The following is a 17651-nucleotide window of genomic DNA, read 5'->3' as shown; positions in this document are numbered from 1 at the left end:
CTTGTGTCCTGCTTTTTATTACGCCGAGGCATTGTGTCTTCGGGTCGTCCGTCCACATTCTCCGTCCTGACACCTCAGGATGAAGAGATTAGAGTCCTGGGGGTCAATTCACGACCGTAACTCAAGAATACGTGCTAATTCTGACCTTTTTCCTTACAGGTTAAAATGTTAAAGTGACGCCATTTTTGGACAGACGTCTGCTTACAGCCACACGGTGTAAATTCTAGTTCAACTGTAGGATTTGATTTGTTGCCTCCCTCTGTTGAGTGTTTAACAGAAGGAAAAAAAAAATGTGTTTTGATACATTTCTCATTTTAATCAACAGAAAACATAAACTGCCTCCTACAAGAACTTTTGACAATGTGGCAGCGCAGCGTCGAGCCGATTATGTTACGTCTGAAATTCTCAAACAAATCCCTGAATCCCTCTGCGGCTTGTAATGCATGCTGTAAAAACTCATCGCCACCAGATCGGTTACAATAAACCATGTAAACGAATAACCATCTAACACTTATGCACGGTACACTTTGGCAGCTGTCTTGAAGAATTCGTATCCAAGACACACACACACACACACACACACACACACACACACACACACACACACACACACACACACACACACACACACACACACACACACACACACACACACACACACACACACACACACACACACACACACACCACTGTATCTTAAAGCACACTCAAGCCGGTCAAACACTTGTGATTTTAGTTTCAACCTGCTTTTAAAAACTTTTTTAGCACTTAGTGTTCATCAGTCGGATCCATGCTTCAAATGCTGTAACTAGTTTAAAAACAAGTGGCTGCTTTTTTTTGTTAATTATTTGGCTTAATTTTCAATAAATAAAAAAAATAATGAAATCAGTTAATCTCAATTACAAATACTACGTCACACACTAGACTGTCCTAAGACAAACAAAACCTTTCTAATTATTGTCACTCAGGAAAAAACGCTATTTCATCCATTATGAGATTAATCAGCCATCCACTGCTAACGTCGTTAATCACCCACTCTGACTACAGGCATCCACCCGTCATAACGGGTCACACGTAAGACGAGAAGCCAAAACAGTCACAGTTTTTAGACCCGGTAGCTCGCGCTCATTTGTGACTCTTCTTGCTCTTGGAGTTCAAGTCGCTCTTGGTCTTCTGCAAGCGGGAGAAGATCTCTTTGAACAGGGCCTTGTACTCCGGCGTGTTCTGGCTGAGACGTTTGTCCACCTGCTCCACCTGCCTGCTGATCCCCTCCAGGGCCTCCGGGGTGGAGGGCGTTTGAGGGGGCGTGGGAGGGGCGGCGGGTGCGGCGACTGCCCCCGATGTCGAAGGCCCCGCGCAGACCATGCTGTACTCCTTCATGGAGGGGTCCCTGGAGACCGGCCGCGAGGTCTGCACCCCGGCGTGGCACAGGCTCTCCTCGTGACGCCGGCACTTCCCCAGCAGCCCTTCGTACTTCTCCAGCAGCGCGTGGTACTGCTCGTCCACCTCCCGCAGGATGGACATGCCGCGCTTGCGCACCCCGTTGGCGTGGATGGCGTAGCTGCCCTGCCGCCTGCCGGAGGCGTCGCGGGCCGAGATGGCATTGAGAGCTGTGTCGCTGCAGCTTTTCCTCACCGGGCCTCCCTGCTGCCCCGTGGCCCCTTGCTCTCCAGCGGCTCCTTCGCCTCCCTCCTCCAGGCCCTCCTCCGGGGTGTCCGTCTCGGGGCCGTTGCTGAGCAGCGTCTCCAGGCCGTCTTCCATGCCCCCGATCAGACACAACCTGGACTTCCTCAGCTGCTGCATCTCCTGGAGCTCCGCCTCGAGCTCTTGAACCCGCAGCTGGCAGCCCTCCGCCCCTGAGAGACGCTGTTCCAGGCGCTCGAACTCCTGCAGCACGGCGGCGCACTCCCGCTCGGCGCCCTCCCGCTGGGACCGCTCCGTGGCCACCGCCGAGCGCAGGGAGGACACGATGTCCGTCAGGCGCTCGTTCTCCTCGTCCACCGGGCGCGCCTCAGCCAGGTCCACACTGCCCGGATTGGCCAACAGGAAACCATCTTCATACCTGATGTAAAGTAGTCAACAAATTGTGCTTAAAAAAACGGCACAATCATGTAATCAGTGCACCAACCTGGGCATTCTTTGAAGGCTTTATAAAACCGACAATAAATCAGATTATGTTAATGACTGCAGCCTGGCTCTTGATAAACTCTAACAGCAGATATATAAATGATAAAATGTTAATATTACGCCTTTTATGCTGGTAATGAAGTATTTTACTGATCACATAAGATTCTTGTGTAATGCTCTATGTTTGGACAATCTTCAGTTTTCTTGTTCATTTTATCTAATGAGCAAGTTTAATCGAAATCAACTTTAATTAAATACACTTAAATGTGTCATTGAAAAGGCGACTGAAGCGCGTCAAAACATTCAACTTCCACTAGAGTTTGAGAACACAAAGACTAGGCTAGGCTAGTTAGTTCGGCTCGTTTTTAACTTGGGTTTTCTAGTTCTTATGAATTTCCAATATACATTTGATCGTATAACAATTTCTATAGTGAGGTACGATGTCAAAAAGTCCATTTTGACCAAATCTGTAATTACTGAGTTTTGCCTTTGCAGGGCAGTGCGGTCTGATAAATGTTGGAGATTTACTGTAATCAACCCAGCAGGTGTCCTGCAGAACAATCAGATCATCTGTGTTGTATTGGCACCATACACATGTGTGTGAACAAAGTCAAGTGCCTCCACACACACACACACACACACACACACACACACACACACACACACACACACACACACACACACACACACACACACACACACACACACACACACGCACACACACACACACACGCGCTGTGCACTAGAAGAATGAACTGCTGACAGGGACCTTGGCGCGGTGCACAGCTCTTTGAGGCAGGGGAAGGAGTGCACAGTCTTGCGTCGTTCCGTCTTCTCTCTGCGGACCCTCAGCTCCTCCAGAGTCCGCAGCTCCTCCACCCGAGCCGTCAGGCTGTCCACCTGTCCCTGCAAGGTCTCCATGGTGCCCGTCAACCTGGAGACACACACACACACACACACACACACACACACACGTTTGTTCCTAGCTTGTTACGTCATTGCTGAGCACACCGTTCTCCTGAAGCTACAGTGAGCCACTGTTGCAACATCAAGACTGTGAAGGAGCATGTTTACAAAGAACAGAGGCGGCCATTGAAATCTTTAGCATTAGGACCACTAATGTGATTTGTAAAGAACTTCGACCCCTGATTATGATTATGGCGACGCTAAAGATAGCAAAAATGTTAAGTCCTCTAGTTTCCCTTGGAGGGGATTGTTCGTAAACACACACTTGACGTAATCTGTCGTAAAGACCTCCGTCACGTGATGGAGGTGACCTGTGGCTGGATTCTGGTTGCAGACACGTTCTCATCACCTGTCTATTTTCTGATGCGAGGTCTTGCTCTCCAGCACCAGTTTCTCATTGGTGATCTCCAGCTCCCTGGCGGTGACGTCCAGCTGTTCATACACCTTTGCATGCTGCTCGTTCATCTCCCTCAACATGTCCAACTGCTTGGACAGGTACTGCAAGAGAGACACATTTAAGATGAGGGTTGATGAGTGACTACATACATCAGGGACGCTTGTCTCCCAGGAGGTACATGTAAAGACTGGAGTATTCATTATACATGGGGTACTTGTTAAAGACACAGCTTTACTATGCGATGACCTTTTTATGACCCATCGCTTTATTAATGACATTTTAATTTTTAAGACTTGATTTATTGCTTACTATACAATTACATTTTTCATATTTCTTAATGACAAACTAGACCAAGACTTTTTATGGAATACAATATTGTGACTTTTTTTATGACATTTTTCCCAACACTACTGCTGCACACTATACGTTGGCTTAACACTATTTAGACATACCAAGCCTTTTTGACATACTATACTATGACCTTTTGTAATATTGTTCAAAACACTATACCTCTCAACATGCTATACTATGACTTTTTTATGACTTTTTTCATCATGCTATATTATGACTTTTTTCGACATGCTATACTATGACTTTTTTATGACTTTTTTCATCATGCTATATTATGACTTTTTTCGACATGCTATACTATGACTTTTTTATGACTTTTTTCATCATGCTATATTATGACTTTTTTCGACATGCTATACTATGACTTTTTTATGACTTTTTTCAACATACTTTGACTTTTTTCAACATGCTATACTATGACTTTTTTATGACTTTTTTCAACATGCTATACTATGACTTTTTTATGACTTTTTCAACATACTATATTATGACTTTTTTATGACTTTTTTCAACATGCTATATTATGACTTTTTTATGACTTTTTTCAACATACTATATTATGACTTTTTTATGACTTTTTTCAACATACTATACTATGACTTTTTTATGACTTTTTTCAACATGCTACACTATGACTTTTTTATGACTTTTTTCAACATGCTACACTATGACTTTTTTATGACTTTTTTCAACATGCTATATTATGACTTTTTTATGACTTTTTTCAACATGCTATACTATGACTTTTTATGACTTTTTTCAACATGCTATACTATGACTTTTTATGACTTTTTTCAACATGCTATATTATGACTTTTTCCGACATGCTATACTATGACTTTTTTATGACTTTTTTCAACATGCTACACTATGACTTTTTTATGACTTTTTTCAACATGCTATACTATGACTTTTTATGACTTTTTTCAACATGCTATATTATGACTTTTTCCGACATGCTATACTATGACTTTTTTATGACTTTTTTCAACATGCTACACTATGACTTTTTTATGACTTTTTTCAACATACTATATTATGACTTTTTTATGACTTTTTTCAACATACTATATTATGACTTTTTTATGACTTTTTTCAACATACTATATTATGACTTTTTTCGACATGCTATACTATGACTTTTTTATGACTTTTTCAACATGCTATATTATGACTTTTTTCGACATGTTATACTATGACTTTTTTATGACTTTTTTCGACATGCTATACTAGGACTTTTTTATGACTTTTTTCATCATGCTATATTATGACTTTTTTCGACATGCTATACTATGACTTTTTTATGACTTTTTTCATCATGCTACACTATGACTTTTTTATGACTTTTTTCGTCATGCTACACTATGACTTTTTTATGACTTTTTTCAACATGCTACACTATGACTTTTTTCGTCATGCTACACTATGACTTTTTCGTCATGCTATACTATGACGTTTTTATGACTTTTTTCAACATGCTATACTATGACTTTTTATGACTTTTTTCAACATGCTATACTATGACTTTTTATGACTTTTTTCAACATGCTATATTATGACTTTTTCCGACATGCTATACTATGACTTTTTATGACTTTTTTCAACATGCTACACTATGACTTTTTTATGACTTTTTTCAACATGCTATACTATGACTTTTTTATGACTTTTTTCAACATACTATATTATGACTTTTTTATGACTTTTTTCAACATGCTATATTATGACTTTTTTATGACTTTTTTCAACATGCTATATTATGACTTTTTCGTCATGCTACACTATGACTTTTTTATGACTTTTTTCAACATGCTATACTATGACTTTTTTATGACTTTTTTCAACATACTATATTATGACTTTTTATGACTTTCTTCAACATACTATATTATGACTTTTTTCGACATGCTATACTAGGACTTTTTTCGACATGCTATACTAGGACTTTTTTAGGACTTTTTCAACATGCTATATTATGACTTTTTTCAACATGCTATATTATGACTTTTTTCGACATGCTATACTATGACTTTTTTATGACTTTTTTCAACATGCTATACTATGACTTTTTTATGACTTTTTTCAACATGCTATACTATGACTTTTTTATGACTTTTTTCAACATGCTATACTATGACTTTTTTATGACTTTTTTCAACATACTATATTATGACTTTTTTATGACTTTTTTCAACATACTATATTATGACTTTTTTCAACATGCTATACTATGACTTTTTTATGACTTTTTTCAACATGCTATACTATGACTTTTTTATGACTTTTTTCAACATGCTATACTATGACTTTTTTATGACTTTTTTCAACATACTATATTATGACTTTTTTATGACTTTTTTCAACATACTATATTATGACTTTTTTCGACATGCTATACTATGACTTTTTTATGACTTTTTCAACATGCTATATTATGACTTTTTTCGACATGTTATACTATGACTTTTTTATGACTTTTTTCGACATGCTATACTAGGACTTTTTTATGACTTTTTTCATCATGCTATATTATGACTTTTTTCGACATGCTATACTATGACTTTTTTATGACTTTTTTCATCATGCTACACTATGACTTTTTTATGACTTTTTTCGTCATGCTACACTATGACTTTTTTATGACTTTTTTCAACATGCTACACTATGACTTTTTTCGTCATGCTACACTATGACTTTTTCGTCATGCTATACTATGACGTTTTTATGACTTTTTTCAACATGCTATACTATGACTTTTTATGACTTTTTTCAACATGCTATACTATGACTTTTTATGACTTTTTTCAACATGCTATATTATGACTTTTTCCGACATGCTATACTATGACTTTTTATGACTTTTTTCAACATGCTACACTATGACTTTTTTATGACTTTTTTCAACATGCTATACTATGACTTTTTTATGACTTTTTTCAACATGCTATACTATGACTTTTTTATGACTTTTTTCAACATACTATATTATGACTTTTTTATGACTTTTTTCAACATGCTATATTATGACTTTTTTATGACTTTTTTCAACATGCTATATTATGACTTTTTCGTCATGCTACACTATGACTTTTTTATGACTTTTTTCAACATGCTATACTATGACTTTTTTATGACTTTTTTCAACATACTATATTATGACTTTTTATGACTTTTTTCAACATACTATATTATGACTTTTTTCGACATGCTATACTAGGACTTTTTTCGACATGCTATACTAGGACTTTTTTAGGACTTTTTCAACATGCTATATTATGACTTTTTTCAACATGCTATATTATGACTTTTTTCGACATGCTATACTATGACTTTTTTATGACTTTTTTCAACATGCTATACTATGACTTTTTTATGACTTTTTTCAACATGCTATACTATGACTTTTTTATGACTTTTTTCAACATACTATATTATGACTTTTTTATGACTTTTTTCAACATGCTATACTATGACTTTTTTATGACTTTTTTCAACATGCTATACTATGACTTTTTTATGACTTTTTTCAACATGCTATACTATGACTTTTTTATGACTTTTTTCAACATGCTATACTATGACTTTTTTATGACTTTTTTCAACATACTATATTATGACTTTTTTATGACTTTTTCAACATGCTATATTATGACTTTTTTCGACATGTTATACTATGACTTTTTTATGACTTTTTTCGACATGCTATACTAGGACTTTTTTATGACTTTTTTCATCATGCTACACTATGACTTTTTTATGACTTTTTTCGTCATGCTACACTATGACTTTTTTATGACTTTTTTCAACATGCTACACTATGACTTTTTTCGTCATGCTACACTATGACTTTTTCGTCATGCTATACTATGACGTTTTTATGACTTTTTTCAACATGCTATACTATGACTTTTTATGACTTTTTTCGACATGCTATACTATGACTTTTTATGACTTTTTTCAACATGCTATATTATGACTTTTTCCGACATGCTATACTATGACTTTTTTATGACTTTTTTCAACATGCTACACTATGACTTTTTTATGACTTTTTTCAACATGCTATACTATGACTTTTTTATGACTTTTTTCAACATACTATATTATGACTTTTTTATGACTTTTTTCAACATGCTATATTATGACTTTTTTATGACTTTTTTCAACATGCTATATTATGACTTTTTTATGACTTTTTTCAACATGCTATATTATGACTTTTTCGTCATGCTATACTATGACTTTTTTATGACTTTTTTCAACATACTATATTATGACTTTTTTATGACTTTTTTCAACATACTATATTATGACTTTTTCGACATGCTATACTATGACTTTTTTATGACTTTTTTCGACATGCTATACTATGACTTTTTTATGACTTTTTTCAACATGCTATATTATGACTTTTTTCAACATGCTATACTATGACTTTTTTATGACTTTTTTCGACATGCTATACTAGGACTTTTTTCGACATGCTATACTAGGACTTTTTTATGACTTTTTCAACATGCTATATTATGACTTTTTTCAACATGCTATATTATGACTTTTTTCGACATGCTATATTATGACTTTTTCGTCATGCTATACTATGACTTTTTTATGACTTTTTTCAACATACTATATTATGACTTTTTTATGACTTTTTTCAACATACTATATTATGACTTTTTCGACATGCTATACTATGACTTTTTTATGACTTTTTTCGACATGCTATACTATGACTTTTTTATGACTTTTTTCAACATGCTATATTATGACTTTTTTCAACATGCTATACTATGACTTTTTTATGACTTTTTTCGACATGCTATACTAGGACTTTTTTCGACATGCTATACTAGGACTTTTTTATGACTTTTTCAACATGCTATATTATGACTTTTTTCAACATACTATACTATGACTTTTTTCGACATGCTATACTAGGACTTTTTTATGACTTTTTCAACATGCTATATTATGACTTTTTTCAACATGCTATACTATGACTTTTTTATGACTTTTTTCAACATGCTACACTATGACTTTTTTATGACTTTTTTCAACATGCTATACTATGACTTTTTTATGACTTTTTTCAACATACTATATTATGACTTTTTTATGACTTTTTTCAACATGCTATATTATGACTTTTTTCGTCATGCTACACTATGACTTTTTTATGACTTTTTTCAACATGCTACACTATGACTTTTTTATGACTTTTTTCGACATGCTATACTAGGACTTTTTTAGGACTTTTTCAACATGCTATATTATGACTTTTTTCAACATGCTATATTATGACTTTTATCATCATGCTATACTATGACTTTTTTTGTCATGCTACACTATGACTTTTTTCGTCATGCTACACTATGACTTTTTTATGACTTTTTTCAACATGCTACACTATGACTTTTTTCGACATACTATACTATGACTTTTTTCGACATGCTATACTATGACTTTTTATGACTTTTTTCAACATACTATATTATGAATTTTTTATGACTTTTCGACATTCTATATTATGACTTTTTTATGACTTTTTTCAATTATGAATTTTTTATGACTTTTCGACATTCTATATTATGACTTTTTTATGACTTTTTTCAACATGCTATATTATGACTTTTTTTATTACATACTATTACATTTGTTTATGACATTACTAATGATCTATTGTACTATGACCTTAATATCATATATTTATGACATCTTCAATACATTCTATGACAGTTTTATTATATACTGTATTATGAATGTTTTATTAACTATTTCTTTCACTTTTATGACATACTATACTATGACAACATCAACAACAACCAACCAAGAAATGTAAATAGCTGAGAAGGCTTATCATGGACTACAGGATACTCTTCAACTTCTCAGGTGCTCCATCGAGAGGATCCTGACCGGCTGCATCACAGCCTGCTGTGGCAGTTGCAACCCTCTAAACCGTAAGGCTCTACAAAGGCTGGTGAACACTGCTCAGCACATCGCCAGGGCGGAGCTGCCATCCATGGAGGACTTCTACACCCAGTGGTGTCACAACACGGCCAACAGGATGTTACCGTTTATACAGGAAATACGTCCTTACTATTTCACTAATTACTTGCAATTACTTTCTATCACAAATATATTTTACTTTTCATTTAACATATGTTAAATTGCATCTCAATATTTAAACTTGCACTATTTTATCTTAGATTTCCATTTGCACCTGTGTGTTTTCCTTTTATAAACAGTATACTTCATAAGCATTGTTGGTGGGAGCATTAGATCTAATACTGTCATTGCCAACAATGTATTCTTGAAATTTTGCAGATGACAATAAAGAACTTGAAACTGTGACATTTTTTATAAAATGTTATACTGACTTTTTAATGGCATACCATATTATGAAAATGTTTTATAATCATTTTACAATACATCAGCTACATTAGCTCTACCTATCCTGTGCATCTACTTCATTAGATGGACAATCCAGTGTGATGAATCAGAGCTATACTATGACTTTTTAAATGTACCTAACATACCCACTCACATCCAAAATGAAGTCACAGATAATAAACGATCTAAGAGCCCAATATGATCAGAATCCTAACATTAATTCACTATCCAACAATGATGTTAACAGAGAATAGAATAAGATCTGAAACAAGTGGTTTCAATAACCACAGACAAAGTAGCTGCACAGAAATCTCTTATTAGAAGATGAGAAAATATAATATTGTGTCTTATTTCACTAACCCCTAACCTGAATTAACTGAATTTAAAGCTGCAGGGCAATTCAGTAAAGTCATAGTAAACTATGTCAAAAAAAACGAAAAAAGTCATAGTATAGCATGACGAAAAAAGTCAAAAGTATAGCATGTTGAAAAAAGTCATAAAAAAGTCATAGTATAGCATGTTGAAAAAAGTCATAGTATAGCATGACGAACAAAGTCATAGTATAGCATGACGAAAAAAGTCAAAAGTATAGTATGTTGAAAAAAGTCATAGTATAGCATGTTGAAAAAAGTCATAAAAAGTCATAGTATAGCATGTTGAAAAAAGTCATAGTATAGCATGTTGAAAAAAGTCATAAAAAAGTCATAGTATTGCATGACGAAAAAAGTCAAAAGTATAGCATGTTGAAAAAAGTCATAGTATAGCATGTTGAAAAAGTCATAAAAAAGTCATAGTATAGCATGTTGAAAAAAGTCATAAAAACGTCATAATATAGTATGTTGAAAAAAGTCATAAAAAAGTCATAGTATAGCATGTTGAAAAAAGTCATAGTATAGCATGTTGAAAAAAGTCATAGTATAGTATGTTGAAAAAAGTCATAATATAGTTTGTTGAAAAAAGTCATAGTATAGTATGTTGAAAAAAGTCATAATATAGTATGTTGAAAAAAGTCATAAAAAAGTCATAGTATAGCATGACGAAAAAAGTCAAAAGTATAGCATGTTGAAAAAAGTCATAGTATAGCATGTTGAAAAAAGTCATAAAAAAGTCATAGTATAGCATGTTGAAAAAAGTCATAAAAACGTCATAATATAGTATGTTGAAAAAAGTCATATAAAAGTCATAGTATAGCATGTTGAAAAAAGTCATAAAAACGTCATAATATAGCATGTTGAAAAAAGTCATAAAAAAGTCATAGTATAGCATGTTGAAAAAAGTCATAGTATAGTATGTTGAAAAAAGTCATAATATAGTTTGTTGAAAAAAGTCATAGTATAGTATGTTGAAAAAAGTCATAATATAGTTTGTTGAAAAAAGTCATAATATAGTTTGTTGAAAAAAGTCATAGTATAGTATGTTGAAAAAAGTCATAATATAGTATGTTGAAAAAAGTCATAAAAAAGTCATAGTATAGCATGTTGAAAAAAGTCATAGTACAGCATGTTGAAAAAAGTCATGATATAGCATGTTGAAAAAAGTCATAAAAAAGTCATAGTATAGCATGACGAAAAAAGTCAAAAGTATAGCATGTTGAAAAAAGTCATAGTATAGCATGACGAAAAAAGTCATAGTATAGCATGACGAAAAAAGTCATAAAAAAGTCATAGTATTGCATGTTGAAAAAAGTCATAGTACAGCATGTTGAAAAAAGTCATAGTATAGCATGACGAAAAAAGTCAAAAGTATAGCATGACGAAAAAAGTCATAAAAAAGTCATAGTATAGCATGTTGAAAAAAGTCATTAAAAAGTCATAGTATAGCATGTTGAAAAAAGTCATAAAAACGTCATAGTATAGCATGTTGAAAAAAGTCATAGTATAGCATGTTGAAAAAAGTCATAGTATAGTATGTTGAAAAAAGTCATAGTATAGTATGTTGAAAAAAGTCATAATATAGTATGTTGAAAAAAGTCATAAAAAAGTCATAGTATAGCATGTTGAAAAAAGTCAAAAGTATAGCATGTTGAGAAAAGTCATAAAAAGTCATAGTATTGCATGTTGAAAAAAGTCATAGTATAGCATGACGAAAAAAGTCAAAAGTATAGCATGACGAAAAAAGTCATAAAAAGTCATAGTATAGCATGTTGAAAAAAGTCATTAAAAAGTCATAGTATAGCATGTTGAAAAAAGTCATAGTATAGTATGTTGAAAAAAGTCATAATATAGTTTGTTGAAAAAAGTCATAGTATAGTATGTTGAAAAAAGTCATAATATAGTATGTTGAAAAAAGTCATAGTATAGTATGTTGAAAAAAGTCAAAAGTATAGCATGTTGAAAAAAGTCATAAAAAGTCATAGTATAGCATGTTGAAAAAAGTCATAGTATAGCATGTTGAAAAAAGTCATAAAAAAAGTCATAGTATAGCATGTTGAAAAAAGTCATAAAAAAAGTCATAGTATAGCATGTTGAAAAAAGTCCTAAAAAAGTCATAGTATTGCATGACGAAAAAAGTCAAAAGTATAGCATGTTGAAAAAAGTCATAGTATAGCATGTTGAAAAAAGTCAAAAGTATAGCATGTTGAAAAAAGTCATAAAAAGTCATAGTATTGCATGTTGAAAAAAGTCATAGTATAGCATGACGAAAAAAGTCAAAAGTATAGCATGACGAAAAAAGTCATAAAAAGTCATAGTGTAGCATGTTGAAAAAAGTCATAGTATAGCATGTTGAAAAAAGTCATTAAAAAGTCATAGTATAGCATGTTGAAAAAAGTCATAGTATAGTATGTTGAAAAAAGTCATAATATAGTTTGTTGAAAAAAGTCATAGTATAGTATGTTGAAAAAAGTCATAATATAGTATGTTGAAAAAAGTCATAGTATAGTATGTTGAAAAAAGTCAAAAGTATAGCATGTTGAAAAAAGTCATAAAAAGTCATAGTATAGCATGTTGAAAAAAGTCATAGTATAGCATGTTGAAAAAAGTCATAAAAAAAGTCATAGTATAGCATGTTGAAAAAAGTCATAAAAAAAGTCATAGTATAGCATGTTGAAAAAAGTCCTAAAAAAGTCATAGTATTGCATGACGAAAAAAGTCAAAAGTATAGCATGTTGAAAAAAGTCATAGTATAGCATGTTGAAAAAAGTCAAAAGTATAGCATGTTGAAAAAAGTCATAGTATAGCATGTTGAAAAAAGTCATAGTATAGCATGTTGAAAAAAGTCATAAAAAAGGCATAGTATTGCATGTCGAAAAAAGTCAAAAGTATAGCATGACGAAAAAAGTCATAAAAAAGTCATAGTATATCATGTTGAAAAAAGTCATAAAAACGTCATAGTATAGCATGTTGAAAAAAGTCATAATATAGTATGTTGAAAAAAGTCATAAAAAAGTCATAGTATAGCATGTTGAAAAAAGTCATAAAAAGTCATAGTATAGCATGTTGAAAAAAGTCATAGTATAGCATGTTGAAAAAAGTCATAAAAAAGTCATAGTATAGCATGTTGAAAAAAGTCATAAAAAGTCATAGTATTGCATGACGAAAAAAGTCAAAAGTATAGCATGTTGAAAAAAGTCATAAAAAGTCATAGTATAGCATGTTGAAAAAAGTCAAAAGTATAGCATGACGAAAAAAGTCATAAAAACGTCATAGTATAGCATGTTGAAAAAGTCATAAAAAAGTCATAGTATAGTATGTTGAAAAAAGTCATAATATAGTTTGTTGAAAAAGTCATAGTATAGTGCGTTGCCCAGCACTAATATATATATTAAATATATATATATATATATATATATATATATATGTACATATAAATATATATATATATATATATATATATATATATATATATATACATATAAATATATGTATTTATATTTACATATATACATATAAATATATATATTTATATTTACATATATATATAAATATATATATATATATATATATGTACATATAAATATATATATATATATATAATATATATATACGTACATATAATATATATATATGTACGTATATATATATATATATAAATATATATATATATATATATATGTACATATAAATATATATATTTATATATATATATATAAATATATATATATATATATTTAATATATAAATATATATATATATATGTACATATAAATATATATATATATATATATATATATATTATATATATATATATAGATAGATAGATAGACAGTCACACCTCAGATGGCTTGTGACTAATGAGAAGTCTTTGAGCTGTGAAGACGAGAGAGATCCAGGAATTTCGCATATCCTCTCATGTGTACAAAATAAACACTTTTTGTCCTTCTTGCTATTTCTGTTTCTTCTTGCCGTGCTTCAAGCGTTTCAACAATTAGCTGAAACATGCGCTCGCAGAGTTGCGATATGTGGGACGAGCGTACCTCTATCTCTTGCACTTGCTCCTCGTTGTTGATGTACATCTGCTGTAGGGAGTCCTCCAGATCCTTGTTGCGTTCCAGAAGGGTCTTGCCGAGCTCGGCTGCCAAGTGCAGGTCTGACAGGAACCAAAGAAAGAAGAACAGACGTGAACAGACGTGAACAACGCACAGCGGGGAGTCTGCCAAGCGCAGGAGTTCACCGCATAGTGTCCAGGATCAATTTTCAAAATGCATTAAGGAGAAGCACTCACTGCAGCTGAGCTACACATTAAACATTTGAACCCTTCCTGGTCAGTCAGTCAGGGGGGGGGGGGGGGTGGGGGGGGGGTCTGAGTAGTGATAACACAACAGAAGCCACCCTCCCACAGACGCTGTTATTTTACAACACAGCTTGAAGCGTACATTATTCATCTCCTCTGGTGAAAAAGAATCCTCGCTGGACGGAGGAAGAGGAGGAGGAGGAGGAGGAGGAGGAGGAGGAGAATCCTGCTGGCTCTGCACACTTGGAGCCCACAACAACACGGCACTAGAGGAGTGGAACCACGGGGAGGAACAGAGAGCCATTGACACTCATTACTGACATGAAAGCATGGACATGAAAGCAGTGTTTTACCACCGCAGTGTTGTGAGCAATGACAGGAACACACACACACACATGCATCGACGTGTGTTTGATTCACTGTTACTGTACGCAGCTGGGATCCCTCTGTTTTATCTGATATTCTTCATAAGTATCATCACACGCCTGCGTTGTTACATCTGCCTCCAACACGGCCGAGGGAGACAGGGACACGCTGTAATCATTTCCTGTTTCAACATTGCAGAACCGATAACAGAACTCTGTTCTGAAACACAGAGTGATAATGAGCTGAGTGTGTGAGCACAGTGAGCCTTCACACCCCCCCCCCGGGTTCCTGAGGGGCCGACACGTGCCGAGTCTTAGTTATGTAATTTCAGAATTGTGCGCACGGATGAGGGGAGCAAGAAGCAGGCAGTGCTGAAGGGAACAACCTATATCACCTCATGACACAAAGGTCCAAAGACAGGCATGGCCCGCATCCACGACTGTCCTCACGTTCAATCACAGGATGACACAGACATGACATCACCACGCCGCCATCTGCCCAGACACACTTCATATGTTTGCCAGATCATAATGAACACAGGGGTCACCGAATCCCAGAGCCGGCCGCCGAGAAGTTGCATAACAGCAGCATTTCTGGGGCAAAATCCTGCCCCGGCTTTGAGCCCACGTAGGATGCCGTGAGCTCGATCTGACCCCAAAGCCTGGAATCTCTGATCCCCGACTAAGGAGGTCTAGTCTGGGGCTCCCTAATCAGATCAACCGGGGGGCTTATTGACTGGACATGCTGAATAACGCTGAGATGAGATACAGGCAGTATGGCGCCACACCTGCCCGTCTGATGTACAGCGAGATGATGAGACGCAAAGCTGCTTTAGTGGGTCAGCAGGTAATCAGGGGATGGGGGTGATGCTGAGACCAGCGCTGCAGAGAGAGAGACACACACACACACACACACACACACACACACACACATCTCTCCTGAGATGCACCGCCGGATGAAAGTGCATCCGTTTAAGTCGTTACTGAGAGAGCTGATAACACAGAGCATCACTTTATGCATCAGGGGAAAGGCACTTCACATTGATTTCCTGCCTTTGCTTTGTTCATTTAAAGTCACAAGCATCACTGCTGGTCTGTTTCGTGCTGGAAAATAGACACAAAAAAAATAAATCTCTGATCAAACAACTACAACATTCAGGTTGTTTTCTGCATTTCCCCCCTCAAACAACATAAATCATGCCTCCCCACAGAAGAGCAGTGCGTCCCCACAACACAACAGAATGAATGATTGATAGATTGAAACGAGCAGGAGAGGAGTGCTGCGATGTAAGATGTGACCCTGCGAGAAGGAAGATGAAACAGAAACAATATTCACTCAGACAGGCAGACAGACAGACAGGCAGACAGGCAGACAGGCAGCAGGACTATTCTGGGAAACATCACTGACAAGATCAAAATAATTGGCAGAGGAAGAGAGCAGAGACGCAGATCCGGATTCGAGATGCAGAGACAGACAGAGACATGGCTTTACAGTTGTCACAGCGCGTGCACACGTGCATGAAATGTGTTTTTACAGTGAATGCAACCTCCATCCACCCCCCCCCCCCCCCCCCCCCCCTCCTCCAGCATCCATGTATCCGAAAAGCCGAGGCAGAACACCAGTGGTTGTGTGTGGGGCATTGTTACACCCACCCTAAGACAGGAGGAGTGGGGTCTCACCTTGCTCCAGGTCCCGCTGGTCGTACCACGGCTCCTCTTCCTCTGTGACAAACTCCTCCATCCCTCCTGCTCGGAGCATCGAAGCTGATCAACTTCTTCTTCTTTTTCTTCTTCTCCGGAGATGTGATCCGCTAATTCACGGGCATGCTCGAGCGGAAGTGACAACAAACAGCGGCGGCGCAGCCTCCCCAAGTGAGTAGCCCTTTGAGGCGAACGCGCCGGCAGCGCACCTGCCTCCTGGACCGCGTATGGATGTGAACCAAACCCACGTGATCGGGCCGCTCACACCTGCACACCTGGAATGAAACGGTGTGCAGAGCTGCTGTTAGACCGCCACGGTGCTGGTTCTTCTGTTCGTCTCATCGGTCTGTGATGAGCAGCTCGGCCGCCCGCTCTCCGCTCAGTGGCTCAATGATGCTGCTGCGTTCAGGTGCTGTCGGAAATGCTAGATTGACTCCTTACCCTGCTGCTGCTGCTGCTGCTCTGCCTTTTTACTGGTTGTGTTATTGCTGCGTTTAAACACTGGTTTGACTCCATCGTCCCAGATTAGTGAGCCTAATTGACTTTGAGTTTAAATCTGTTTATTTAAAGTTGTATCTTTATAACATCCAACTGTTTGTAAGCCCAAAGGTGAATTTAAATTAAAATTTTGAATTAAAATGCCCCTGTAGCCCATCATATTTGTTAGTGGTGCTTATTGC

At 35.5% G+C, this 17651-nt stretch overlaps 1 protein-coding gene across 1 annotated transcript; it reads right to left on the bottom strand.

The window, feature by feature from the left end:
- Positions 1 to 17: 17 nt before the first annotated feature.
- cdr2l (cerebellar degeneration-related protein 2-like) lies at positions 18 to 17348 on the bottom strand. Its single transcript, XM_068727916.1, has 5 exons — positions 16951 to 17348; positions 14649 to 14761; positions 3443 to 3591; positions 2897 to 3061; positions 18 to 2062 (listed from the first exon to the last, which is right to left on the bottom strand). The coding sequence occupies exons 1-5, from the start codon at positions 17027 to 17029 to the stop codon at positions 1126 to 1128; spliced, it is 1443 nt and encodes a 480-aa protein (XP_068584017.1). The 5' UTR covers positions 17030 to 17348; the 3' UTR covers positions 18 to 1125.
- Positions 17349 to 17651: the final 303 nt, after the last annotated feature.

Source organism: Cebidichthys violaceus, unplaced genomic scaffold, assembly GCF_023349555.1.
Source record: "Cebidichthys violaceus isolate CVI_PGR_0920_01 unplaced genomic scaffold, fCebVio1.0.p SCAF_40, whole genome shotgun sequence".
Lineage (NCBI taxonomy): Eukaryota > Metazoa > Chordata > Actinopteri > Perciformes > Stichaeidae > Cebidichthys > Cebidichthys violaceus.
The sequence above is the reverse complement of the archived record's forward strand: the minus strand, read 5'-3'. Positions and strand labels throughout refer to the sequence as shown.

Excerpts from the sequence above, each read along its gene's own strand:
- cdr2l (XM_068727916.1), bottom strand. The coding sequence starts at position 17,029 with ATGCTCCGAGCAGGAGGGATGGAGGAGTTTGTCACAGAGGAAGAGGAG. Across the intron at positions 14,762-16,950 it reads CCAGCGGGACCTGGAGCAAG|ACCTGCACTTGGCAGCCGAG; the intron begins GTGAGACCCCAC and ends GGTTCCTGTCAG. Across the intron at positions 3,592-14,648 it reads AGCAAGTGCAAGAGATAGAG|TACCTGTCCAAGCAGTTGGA; the intron begins GTACGCTCGTCC and ends TCTCTCTTGCAG.